Below are 13,835 nucleotides of genomic sequence, written 5' to 3' on the forward strand. Positions count from 1 at the left end.
AAGAAGTATCTTGGGTCCTCTCTTTCCGACAGGCTAAAATGTTTTTGTTTTTTTAAATAGCTAGCAATAGACTCCTGGCTGTGCAATAACTACCACCACTTTTATGTGGGTACATTTTTTCTGTGTCAGTTGGATGCTTAGACAAACAGCTGACAAATCGTTGTATCGCCATACCATTTACATTGAAACATAGATCTAGTTTCCCATCTGGTTGGTTATTTTTCAGTTATTTTAGAAGGTCAGGAGGTTTGACCTTGTCTATTGTCAATAAACTTATAAACATACAATTGCTATAATGTTCTTTCCAAGTTTCTTTGTTTGGAAGTTAATGTCTCTTGAGTCTCCTTTGTCTTTTGTAAGTTTCCTCTTGTGTTCTTTGCACTTATGCAAAATTCAGAAAAAACATTCATCCTTTTGATCCATTCCTGACAAATATTTACTGGTGTGATGACATTGAAGATGAATGTCCATGGAACAACCTTGTAAGTTCCTGGTGACTGACCAATTGCTGGCCAGAGCACACAGAATTTCAGAAAGCCAGCCTCTTTCAACCGTCATGTGTAAAACTTCCCAGGTTTGTCTTATCCATGACTAATGTCAATTTCCTAGCCAAAGCCATGACCAGTCTTGGTGCAATGAATGAGTAGTTAGCCAAGGCTGGTGTGTGGCTGTTGACTCCATAGCTCAATGGTTAGCAGCAGTGAGGAGATGTGTGGCAAGAGAGGCCAGGGTGCCATCTACTCCAAACCTGCCAGGAGCCCTTTAGCTGAACACACAGGATCCAATAGCAGCAGATCCCTCTTTGTCTGTCCTCTGGGGACTGGTTTTTCCCTGTGCCCACTGACACCACAGCCTTTAGTAATTGACTGAAAAGTCGAACACTTGTCTTTAGGCAGCGTGCTTCTGCCGCGCTTCTCCCGGCCAGCTCTCTTTCCTGGCGCTGTGAGGTCATAACGCCAGTGAAGGCCACATCTCCTCGGGACTTGGATCTCTTGGTACACCGTAACAGAACTGCTGCGTACGTCCGTGACAACCACAGACAACGTGCCCAGAGCCTCTAGATGGGAGCGTCATAGTCCTGGAGGAACTCCTTGAGAGGATGAGGGAGTTGGTCTCTTTTTGTGGAGATGTCCAGGTGTCCATTGACTGTTTTCCTGCACAGGTGCTGCAGGGTGGACATGCTGGTAGAAAGGGGCTTCAGCAGCTCCAGAGGGATTTTCTCCCCTCCAGAGTAGATGTAGTAGGAGCTCCCTCCTCGAGTGTTCCCCCCACATGAGGCACCTTTGCTGGGGGGCATGTAGTGATGGACCAGCTTGAGGATGCAGTCAAAGTGGGGGACAGCCAGCATACTTTTAGGGTCTGTCTGCAGGAAAAACGTGGCCGAATCGCACTGGATGCGCAAATTCTTGGTGCCCGACGCCGTCTTGACACTGAGGGTGAAGAAATGGCGGTTGTCAGAGCTGTCCCTGATGAGGAAGCTGCCGGTGGCCTCGGAGGCCAGCATGGCGTTGGCCTCCTTGCCACTGATGGAGCCCCAGTAGAATCCACTCTCCTGGAGTTTGTGCAAGTTGGTGAGCACCAGCTGGTACTGCAGCTTGGAGCTGAAGGTCTTGTAACGGTGGGGCAGCCTCATGTTGGTGTCGAACGGGCTGCTGCTCATGACGGAGTCAAACTTGCTGTAGGTTACCATGGCGCTGCGTCCGCACTCTGGACTGCCTGGTGAGCACTAGGCACCACGCAGACGACAGAAGTGGAGAGGGCCTGTCAAAGAACAGCTTGTGACTCCCACAGCAAGGGAAGTTGGAAGTCAACTTGTTGTAGGTCCGTGTTAAGGGATGAAACTCCTGGGAAAGAGAAAAGAATCAATGTTAGAGATCAGTGAGTGGATCAATGTGGAATGAATTGGATGCTGGGTGAAATGATAATATATCAGCAGCTTGGCTTTGTGTAGAGAAAGTGAATGGACTTTTTTAATAGACTATCAGATTATATCAATCGAATTACAGCAACGCATAAACGTTCTGGGTAACTTTATTTATAGAGAAACTAGATAGAGAGTAATGTGATATTCTTCGACCCACGATGCTCTTGGGCAAAGATTATGTCTTAGTTATTTCAAATATTGTTGCCTACATCAAAGGCAAACAGGGTTTCTATTGTTAGGCTGCTTTGTGAATGTAAGCAAGCGCCCTGATGTTTTTTCTGTGTTTAACTTTTCTAAATCTTTTAAACCAAACAACTTTCTTCAAACTTACTTCAGATGTTATAAATGTCACTGTAGTAAGGTTCCGTTAACTGGCGTAAAGATGCTGATAATATTTGAATGTCAGAGCTGATTAGGCTATGCACGGCGGACGTTGTTAAAAATCCATTTACCATAAACTTTTTCCGTGTACTTAAGCTCGGTAACAGCGGTCAGTTCCAGTAAAGCAGCGTAATTCTTGAACCATTGCACAATTTTACCCCGGCCAGTCATAATAAACGGAAACACTTACTACTATCTATTTTTTTTGTTGCCGTTTAGGCTTTTTAATTCAGTTCACCATAACATAGTTTAAGCAAATAATACTTCAGTTCAGTTTTTACCTTATCTGTATCGGCTCTATTCAGCTTTGAACTCGAAATAGTTTGTTCGGTATCTTCAGAGCAGGGTTGAAAAAGTTAGTCGATCTTGTCTCTTGTAGTGTAACAATGATCTACAAATTGTATCCTTTTCTAATTCACTTCAATTAATATAGGTTGGTCCTTTATCCACAGACGGTGGGTTCTCTCTGAACCGTTTGCCTGTTAGTGATCATCTTGCGTGTGAGGCAGGCGCTCATAATGTGTCGGGGCTGACGAGGCTCCTCCTCCTCTTCCAGTAAGGCGCTCTTGGCAGATTGTCAGTAAGAATAGTTTTTTTTAAAGGATTCCTGGTATTCACTGAGGCCATCCCCTCCCCCTCGCTATTCCTTCAAAATGAAGTTATGAAGTTCCAAGCGGTAAGTCTTCCTGATTTGCAATTTCGAGGCAACGTGTGTACACAGACTCCTTACTGTTCAAACGTGTAATGTTTCAATGTATGATACATCAATACATTAATACATCATTCTATTTCATTATTCAATTCACATTTTGTGTTTTCTTTATCTCATTATAAGTTTTATAGCAATGTACCAAAACATAATGGATTAGATAATTATTTAAAAGTTGTGGGGTTATAGAGTTGGCATAGTAACATATGGTTGGTACAGACGGTCTCAGGATATAAAGTAGGCTGCTAAACCTGTGCCTCAGTGGAGCGTTGCAACAGACATGAAAGCCTGCAGTGCCTTTATGTTAATCATCCCAAGGGATGGCACCAGTGCTTGGCTGAACCTGTGTGAATGGACACTTAAGAACATGAATTACAATTCTGAACCATTTGGAACTGTAGTCATTTAGAAGACTAGTGTTCTTCTAAATGTCAAAAATAGACAATTTAACATTACAGCTGTTGTCCTGAAGATCAGTGTCACGAGGATGGCTATTTACATTTAGACAACATTTCCATATCTTATTACCTGGTATCTTTTATGTGTGTACTGTAAGAGTAATCGAAACATGAGGCCCATCCTGTTCATACAGAAAGTGTGACTTGGGCAGTGCTCATGCTTTCCCCAGAACTCACTGCATGAACAACACTGCTCTGACTTCATCCTGGGAGGCATGGGCACATCATAAAGGCTTCCAGTCACACCAGGCCTTCTCTTCTGACAACCCTTCCTTTAACCCCCCCCCCACTCCGTCCAGCTGCCCCCTCATCCCCATGAGGACTCTTGTGGTCAGCCAGAGCCCGGCCGATAGGTTGGGCATTGGCGTACATCAGTGTGTCAAATTCCGTCCCTAAGTTGGCGTTTCGCGTCCTTTTAAACATCCCTATGAGGGCGTGTGGAGTGCGTGCAACAGTGTTGACGCCAGACCCAAGTTCCCTAATGAAGTTTGGAAAGGGCCAGCTGTGTCCAAGTGAGTCAAGTGCCCTCGTGTGAATCAGACCCCCACTGGCGGAGGGGGAAAGGAAGTACGGAGATAAACTCAGCGAGGTATCCGTTGTTTCTAGAAAACCCGTCTGTGTCATGGTTGTAAGACCAGCAGCTTACTGTAATACTTCATAGCCTCCCGGGGGAAACCATGGAAATAAAGAGAGAGGAAGGGCTGGGGAGCTGTCGGCATCAGGACATGTTCAAGTCTCCTGTGAAACAATACAAAAAAGGAACATCCTCTCTGAAATGACCAGCAGCCCCAGGCCCCCAAGAGTATACACGCTTAAAAATACATCTTTTTGGTTCATTACAAAATGACCAGTGAGCGGGGGCCACGTTTTAAGTGCAAGAGCTGCAGTTACCAGCAGGATGCCGGATGACGTACACAAGTATTTAACCATGATCGGACGTCAACATTTAAACATTACAGGCAGCGTGTATTTAACCCGAGGTCATCTATCAGAGGGGGAGGGGGGGGGGGGAGGGGGTTGGTTACATGTGCTTGCAAGCTAACCCACCCGTTGCTAAGAGAAACTCCCAAACTGCACTGCTGTTTTAAAGCCCATTGCTTTTGGCAGGCTATGTAAAGTACAGAGTGAGATCCCTTGGCTAGATGATGGATATATTTGGCTCATAGTCTCTCTCTCTCATGAACAACTAGTTGAACACACACACACAGCTGACCGCTTGTTTGATGTTCCATGTTGTTTATATATGAGTCAATTATGATTTGGGAGTCATATTTCTAAGCATTGTTTTGGACTGCATGAAGAACATGCAGCATCTGACCGCTTCGTGGAGCGTCTTAAAGTAAACGTCTTCTTGTAGAGAGAACGTAAAGATAAATGTTTTTCCAAAACTATTAGGTGGTTCAAAGCACTTTATTTTTGTCCAAAGTAGCTGATTCATATGGCGCCAAAGCTGAGAGGAAGGTTCCAGTAAATCCATTTGTTGTTTGAAGAAGAGCAAGATTTTCTGTGTTGAGAAGAGAAGTGGGAAAGGAGAATGTTGTTAGAAAAGTATATATTTTCTGACTTTTCTGAAAGGTTGCTTTAATTAGTTTATCCACAGTATGGTCTTGTCCCAAAAAGGGACAAAAAAGGGATCACTATGCATTATGTTCTGTACTGTATAGCTGGATAAACAGTAAACTCAGGATTCAGTAAAACAACGTTTAACAACACTGTTAAGGAAAAAACTGCCCATTCTCACCTATGTAGTTTTTTTGCCCGGTGATATCATCTCGGTCGATGACTCTTTATGCCATTTGACCTCCTTTAATTTACGCCACACTGACATTAGACAAACCTGCACTGTATTATGTACTGCATAAGGTGACACAGACTAGTCACCATGAAGTAACATTACTACTATATTATTGCAGTTGATTGGAAAGCCACAAAGGTATGAGAGTAGATAACAACACAGTTATGTCACTGTCACCATATTACACAGGTTGTTATCAGAGAGGTTCCTGGCACTAGAGATATCGTATCGGTTATGTAACACAAGTCCCATTCAGAGAACATCACCTGCTTTAGTTCTTACATGAAAAAATAAAAAAGTTGATGTTTTATTATAGAGGAAGTATCTGCATAATTCTCAGAACTGATTCCGCGATTCCAGTAAAATATGTAAAAGCCATATTTTGCCCAATTGTAGAAGTCATGCCTAACCCTTCCCCATTATGACTTTAATCAGAAACTTCCTGGTCTGTTTGTTACACAAGAATGTGTGTTTGTTTTTCCTGTACTCTGAAAGGTTCTTTGACACTGTCTCACATTTTACAAATGTGTTGTGCTTGGGCATAACCTAAAAGACAAAAGGGTGATTGTGACTTCTCAGTTGTGGCCTCACGGCTCTGAAATAACCTTCCCCTCCACAATAGGTCCTCGCCCACTACTGGTTTTAAATCATATATAACGACCCACTTGTTCTCCCCACCTTTGTTGTCCTGTCTGTGTCTGAGTCCTTGTGATAAATACTGGTTAATTGTGGTGCCTTGTTTTACCTTGGCTAATTGTACAACACTTTGGCTAACACTGATTGTTTGTAATTGTGTGTCGATATAAATTTGACTTAACAATAGCAAAATCGAGTAAAACGAGCGACTATGAGCAAAAGTATCATACAATCCAAAGGTGATATACAGCACAAGTGATTTATAATTCTTTGATATTTCTTTTTTTCTTTCATTTCTTTTCTTCCTGGAAATACCCTTCCACTTTTCTTTTGAATTCTGGCTCTCTCAAGGAAACATACTTTAAAAACATTCAATCACAGCCCTGGCAGAACAAATGAAAATTCCATGAATTATGGCCCCTGTGATAAAATACTATATATATATATATATATATATATATATATATAATAGAGGGTGGACTGGAATTGGAGCCATGAACCTTTTTCGAGTGTTATACTATTGTTACTAAGGGTTCTATGCAGTTTATGTAGAGTTATGTAGAGTGTAACATAAAATTCCCTGCATGGAGATAATGAGAATCTGACATTATAGTAAAAAGAGAAGTGGGGCTTTTTAGTTCAAACCTCGTTATTCTAATGAATCGCTACAATACACACAACTATCATGACAAACGTGTTTCCACTTTTAATCTAGAGAGGAAACCTAAATTATTTTGATAGAAAAGTCCCCTAGTAGAGCCAAATAGCTTCCTCCAACAGATGGTTCTCCCCTCATATCTAGAGAATGGATTGTTGGCACTAGATGGTCCCACAATATGTTGACTGATAGCCGGTCATATTGGTGCATGAAGACAAATGCATTAACTAAGCATTCCTTCCTCTGGGCTCACATGATCTCTCCTGCTTCTGGCCTTAAGCATCATCCCAGCTGGGATGGAACAGTCCAGATTAGCAGTCTCGAAAGACAGTGAGAGAGTCATCATCTCATGTAAATCATCTCATGTCATCTCATGTCAATCAAAACTAAGGTTTTCTGGAAGGTTAATCCAATTTTTATGATCGCTTATCACATTGTTATTTGCCCTCTTTTTCACCTTGGACATACATACTGTATATTTAACTTCAAAAAAATAAAATAATGTCATTTGGACCATGTCAAGAGAGCATGTGTTACAGTGACTTATTTACTCAGTTATTCTGATTATGTTTCTGGAATTGTTGGGTGTCGGCCTGGTATTTTGGTGCCAATGTGTGGTAGGCATTCTACCAAGGGCAGGGCAGAGTCCAGCCCTTTGATTGGAATACATTTCCAGTAAAGTCATTATATTGCATGGTTTGTTTAAAGTATGAAATACTGGTAACGCCACCAATACAAATAGTAGGCCTATTGATGTTTGTTAAAGTAAGAAGAAATACAAACAAACATTGAAGTACTAGTTCAAGTGTTGGGAAACGTCTCATGGCCTGTGGGCGTTTCCTGGCATGACCTCAGGTGAGCTGGTGAAGGGGAACAGAGAACAAACAGGTACAGAGAGAGATATTGTGATGATGTGTAAGGCCACAGGATCCTGGGATTCAGTTACAGAGAGGAAAACACAGTGTTTCGCACAACACTGTAAAGTTCTCCATTGGCTATTAGGAGACCAGATGGAGAAATGCCCATCAAATGACTAGATCTGGGAATTCATATTGTTTGTTTCCTAATTACTTTTAGCTGAATTGACTTCAGGGGAAGGCTCATTTTGACGTGAAGTGTGACATTGTGAAAAAGGGTAATGGAAAGTTTCACTTGCATGTTGTTATATTATGGATCATTCACGTCACGCTTTTAAGGAAGTAATTTGAGCTAAAAATACAATGCAACTAACGTCATGAGACTAAGCAGTGTCTCGTATTTTCCCCCACAAAGTTACTGCTTTAAAATGTCTTTTTCTGAAATGTAATCAATTCATGTTCAGGATTTAAAAAGAGGGTTAGTCTAGGTTTGTGGTCATTGGAATGTACTTTTTGAGACTTTTGTATAAAATTGAAACTTTGTACAAGCTCCTGAAACAGATTTGAGATATCATGGGATTATATCAGAACCCAATGATATGAGGAATAGGTATTATGCTTTGACACCTATTCCAGCTCTGTAGTGCAAGGCTGGGTGTCGCTTTGCCCCCACCTCTCATATGCTCAAAGCTGGAGTTGCTGGACGGAGTCTCTACATGATGGATCTCACACCTCATTGTGTAACTTCCTGTCGCATTGCATTGTCATATGTTGATAAGTCTGCGTCAATATGTGGTCTGATTGGTTGTTTGGGTTGTTTGGCCAATATTAAACCCCCTGCAGTTGCAACGCTAGACTTCAAACAACATGTGCGGAACAGTAAACACTCCACGGATCAAAAGTGGCCCGTCTTCCCCTATGGAGAAGAACAAGTGAGATCATCGCCAGCAACTCTTGTGCCAGCAACAAAGTGTTTTTTGTCTCATGTTGGGTAAATAAAAAAAGGAGTGCAGTTATCCAGTCAGGTTTTTTTTACTGTATTCAGATTATGATCAACTGCAGCATCAGGTGTACTGATTGGATCATTGGAGCAGTTAACAGGGTTCATATGATCCGGTCCACCTCGTTCGGGCTGCTGCAGACGCCACCATCCGTTTTGCAGTATTGAACGTAAGGAGATGGAGGAGCCAATGACATAATCCAAATTCAAAATGGACTTCGATTCCCACAAATCCCAGGAATAGCCAGCTGATGTCATCAGGCAGAGGGTAAATAATATGTCTGCACTATTATAGAAAAAGGTTGCTCAGCTGAGACACTCTGCCAGTTAGCTGAACAGGCTTTGGGTAGACACATACTCACACACTTGCACAGGGCACACACACATGCACATGCATGCACACACACACACACACACACAGACACACACACAGGGCAGTAGTAACCTGATCCTGAGTGGTGCCAGTAAGCGGTGTCTGACATTTCCGGATGGATCTAGTGTGCACGTGCGAGGTTCACACCGGCACGGTATACAGTGCTCCCTGGGCCATCTCAAGCAAACAAGCTGGCGGAAACATACGAGTAAAATCTATTCTTCATAAGTCTCAAAGTATTGCACAGAAGTATTTGCCTACAGGGCTTCCTCTACCTCATATTTCTGAATAGATGAATCAGCCAGGGTCAGTACTTCCAAGGAAATCTTTCATCTGTTTCTGGTGTACCTAGTCTGAATACTCCCCATGAATCATTCATTCTGTGTAAATGGTTTATGGGGAACAAAAGTCCCACTTGGGTTCTAGCATTAACACATACATTGGGGCTGTGGTGCTGCTGCAACTTGGTTGTGGGTGTGTGCATGCATGTGTGTGTGTATGCACAATTTTCTCTGCATAGGAATGACACCCCATCCTGGTACTGGTAAATGTTTTCCTCCACTACTTGCCAGGTATCTTCTTATGGTCCTTAATCCAAGGGAGGCATGCACAATCAACATTCCTCCTCGGTCCTATCATTCTCAAACAGTGGTTTCTGAGAACAGTGGCACAGAGTGACGCAAAAGAGAAGACCTTTCTCGTGGCCTTATCTGACAGCTTGCCTTTTATCTCCTGAAGCATCCACAAGATACGCTCCGATCATCTGACAACCTTCTGGGATCTGGTTCTGAGTCAGCCAATCGGAGGGAGGGTCTGAAGCCCTCCCCTATCAAAAGCATTTCCTCCAGTCCCGCTTCTTACTGGGCACTCCCTGTAGACAGGAAATTCTCCTGGAATCCTTCCAAGATATGGCCCCTATTCCTTCTTTTCCCGGTTCCAGCCCTCCTAGAAGCACAGTACAGACTGTTCCAATCCCAGCACCTACGTGCATAAACAAACTGCCTGCTCTCCAGCAAATCCCCTGAATCCCCGGGGTCTCTTGTTCCCAACTGTTGCAAGAAGGTTTAAGTCCTGTCATGCACTCTTTTGAATGTTTAACTTACTCTTCTAGGTGATTGGGTGACAGTAGTTGGTATTGGCTAGAATAGGCTAGGTTATATTCTCATTGTAGATTGACGATAAACCTTAAACTGTCAGCCAAAAATGCTAATTAGTTGGGTCATGGGCATTCAAATCAAAGAATGATTCCCAGAATGAGAGTCACCCACTTCAGTGACTCTGCAGAATATTCCACATGACTATGAGCTCTCTGGGACAACTGTGACCTCATTGTTCTTTTCATAAAGGCTTTCAACAGAACCTTTCAGAGGTTGCTCTGCTGCTCTAGACTTTCCGTCAAAATATTTTTTACTTGGAATAATAAATTCCTGGTACTACAAGGTCCAGACAAAGATGCGTCTGTCTGTGCATTCTTCATGAATGGAACAAAGAGATTAATTATGAGGTGTTCACACAGTAAAGGTGTCATTCTCCCTGGTGACTGGCCAAGAGGAGATCTGATACCTCGATATCCTTATATGATCCAGGTTAGTGTGTTCGAGTGTCAAATGGTGGGTCCATTATCTGCAAAAAGAAGTCAATTATAATAATATATTCATTTAGCAAATGCTTTTATCCAAAATTACATGCAGGTCTCTCTGCTACGATAAAGTGGGGTTAGAAACACACATCATAAAACAGTTTCATGCAAAATGATAGTTTCAATGTGCCGACCTAGACTGCGTGTATGACATTTCAAAACCAGTGTGTCGAATCTACATTTACATTTATGCATTTAGCAGACGCTTTTATACCAAGCGACTTCCAAGAGAGAGCTTTACAAAAGAGCATAGGTCACTGATCATAACAACGAGATAGCCCCAAACATTGCGAGCAGCCAAAACATAAAGCATACATTGTGGAAAACCAAATAAGTGCCAAAGGGAAGAACCATAAGAGCATGCAGTTAAACAAGTTACAATTGAACAACATGAAACTCCACACAAGAGTGCAAGAGTGTACCTGTAGAAAAAACAATCAACAGTAAAATATTTCACAGCGAGTACAAGAATTTGAAACCGTTTCAACTAACCAACAAGAGCAACAAGTCTCTCAATACGAGTCATTGTGATCCTGGAGGAAACTGACATCAGGTCTAGCCAAGCATTCCTAAGTGCCTTTGTACTCCCGGAACAAGTGCGTCTTGAGCCTTTTCTTGAAGGTGGGGAGACAGTCAGTGTCCCTGATGGAGGTGGGGAGTTGATTCCACCATTGGGGGGCCAGACAGGAGAAGCGCTCTTGAGCGGTGGGACCACCAGACGGTTGTCAGAAGAAGACCGTAGGTGGCGGGGGGGGGGGGGGGGGGGGGGGTGTAAGGCTGGAGGAGAGACTTGATGTAGTCGGGTGCAGTCCCGCTCACCGCTCGGAAGGTCAGTACCAGGGTCTTGAATCTGATACGGGCCGTGATAGGAAGCCAGTGGAGGGAGATGAGGAGCGGGGTTACATGGGAGCGTCTGTGTAGATTGAAGATCAGACGGGCCGCCGCGTTCGGAATCCTCTGGAGAGGGGCGGGTTGCGCATGCTGGGAGACCGGCGAGCAGCGAGTTGCAGTAGTCCAACTTTGAGAGGACAAGTGCTTGAACTAGCAGCTGGGTGGAATGCTCAGACAGGTATCTCCTGATCTTCCGGATGTTGTAGAGGGTGATGGAGGTTTTGGCCGGGATGATGAGGAGTTCTGTTTTGGCGAGGTTCAGCTGGAGGTGGTGCTCGGTCATCCAGGCGGAGATGTCTGTGAGGCAGGCCTTGATCCTAGCTGAGATCCCCGGATCAGTCGGGGGGAATGACAGGTACAGCTGCGTGTCGTCAGCATAGCAGTGAATCTAATCAGCAAATGCAATGTGCTGTAGCTACTTGTATCACATTCTGATAATCTTGGCCACGTACTTATGTCAATCAGTCCTTCGTCGAAACGAGTGATAAGAAAAGTGTTATAGGAAATCCCATTTCAAATTACATTTGCGCTAGTCATTAAAAACACATGAATCCTATAATAATAATAAGTTTCCCTGAACTGAAGTGAGTTTGCCTTTGATTTAAATATAAAATCTTCGTTTTGATTTGTGAGTCGACTGCACATTTACCGATGGTGTGCAGAGTTTGTAAATGTTCAATTCAAATGAAATAGAAGTACTGGGAAGAGGGGAGAGTCAAGGTTAAAGCCTTGCTTGTCTCAACCACTCTTTGTGGCCTCAATAGCTCTGAGTGTGTGCTAGTGTTATTATCATGAACTCTCTTTCTCAGAAATCCGGCCCAGGAGTGAATTCCAGGAGTAAGGCAGAATCTCTGAAAGTCCACTATTCCTGGAGGAATGTGAACAGGATTCACAGAGATAAATTAAAACACAAACCAGCTGTTAATACACAAGCTACAGTTCGACATTGTGTGTGTATCTGTGTCTGTTTGGTTCTTTGTTTCTCAGTATCTCAGCCCGCTCAATACATTGCTTTGATGCTACATATTACCACGATAGAGAGCCTGTCATCTTACTGTAACTTAGCTGACGTGTCAGTGAGCTGGGGGCTCCAGTCAGTCTGTGTGGCAGGCTTGTTTCATCAACAGGATTAAAGGAACACCACAGTGACTGGTGTTCCTGGATGTCAGAGAGTTGTTGGGTCTGTGGTCCGCTCTGACTTTGTTCCAGAACACTGATGATCTCGAAAAGGTTACAGCCCTTCACTGAGAAAATACAAATCTTCAATGGTATTTTTGCAGACTATGTGTAGGTTACGAGAAACTGTGATACTATGTGTGTGTGCGTTTCTGTGCATGCTTTTGTCTGGGTGCCTGTGGAGGCGGGCGTAAATACAGTGAGTCTCCTGTTGGCAGAGGTTTCTCCATGCCAGTGGAGGTCAGACCCAAGCACGGTGGGGTGCGCCCCTCTCCCGCCGCGGTGGGCCTGCAGGCAGGGGGAGGCCGCTGCACTTCTGGGAAACGGCCTGGCCTTAATTGGAGGACTTCGAATGTCACATGGATCCACTTAGAGGAGGAGATGGAAGATCCTGCAGGCTCACAGAGACATGCAGCGTGGCTAGTCTCTCCCTCTCTCTCTCCCTCATCAGCACAAACCACAATGCAGTCCTTTAAACACACACACACAGCATGTTGAATGCATCTGGGCTGGAATGTGATGACACAGTGTGGTGTGTGTCCAGTAGACAGACTATGGTATGGAGTCCTTGGGTGCCGTTTTCAAGAGGGGCATTACATGGGTCTTGTGATCCCAAACGGACAAGCAGGCAGGCTATAATATGGTTACGGTCTGTAGATCTCTTGCCTACTTCTCATTGTGTTCACTCCCAGACTACATCTAGACTCATTGCTCAGTACTTATTGCAAGTCAATTTAGATAAGTGTCCTATTAAATGATTAAAATGCAATGAGAAATCCCTGAGAAATGGTGGACATGCTGCATATCTGCACATTCTCTGTTTTCCACAATACTAGGAAGCAGGGAAGAGGGGAGGAAACACAGCATGCAATCACAAAAACAAAGAATTCCCTCAAGTTTTAGTCCAACACCCCTCCCTCCCTAGTCTCTCTCTCTCTCTCTCTGGCATCAGTCCTCCCTTTCCCGCATCTGTTAAGGTCACCTCCCTATGCAAGGCATAAGGCGGCCAAATGTCCTCATCACATTGTTTTACAATGTGAATAGACCAACGTTTCAGTTGAACTGTGTCAAGATTATTACGGAAACTCCTTTTTAAAAAAGCATTTCCTGGGTGCCTGTTTGAGTCCAGTACTATGAAATCAGATAAACAGATAAGACCCGGAAGTCACTGTTGGCTCCTTTTATACATCTGAGAAACACATCCTCAACTTCTTGTTAAAGGTTTTGTTTCCTTCAATTGAAATATAACTTTGTTGAAAGTGTTGTAGTTCTTGAAAAGCAAGTGATAAATTGCTTAACTTACAGTATACAGTACACCTTTAACAACAGTTTTTAGAA

General features: G+C 43.4%; 1 protein-coding gene across 1 annotated transcript; it reads right to left on the reverse strand.

Annotated features, from left to right (window-relative positions):
• Positions 1-384: 384 nt before the first annotated feature.
• LOC136941118 (suppressor of cytokine signaling 3-like) lies at positions 385-2,781 on the reverse strand. The gene is made up of 2 exons (XM_067233529.1): positions 2,587-2,781; positions 385-1,844 (listed from the first exon to the last, which is right to left on the reverse strand). Exon 2 carries the CDS (start codon positions 1,688-1,690, stop codon positions 1,058-1,060), a length of 633 nt encoding a protein of 210 aa, XP_067089630.1. The 5' UTR covers positions 1,691-1,844; positions 2,587-2,781; the 3' UTR covers positions 385-1,057.
• Positions 2,782-13,835: the final 11,054 nt, after the last annotated feature.

This window comes from Osmerus mordax, chromosome 3, assembly GCF_038355195.1.
Source record: "Osmerus mordax isolate fOsmMor3 chromosome 3, fOsmMor3.pri, whole genome shotgun sequence".
Classification (NCBI taxonomy): Eukaryota; Metazoa; Chordata; class Actinopteri; order Osmeriformes; family Osmeridae; genus Osmerus; species Osmerus mordax.

What these genes read in the sequence shown, in the direction of transcription:
- LOC136941118 (XM_067233529.1), bottom strand. Translation starts at nt 1,690, where the DNA reads ATGGTAACCTACAGCAAGTTTGACTCCGTCATGAGCAGCAGCCCGTTC.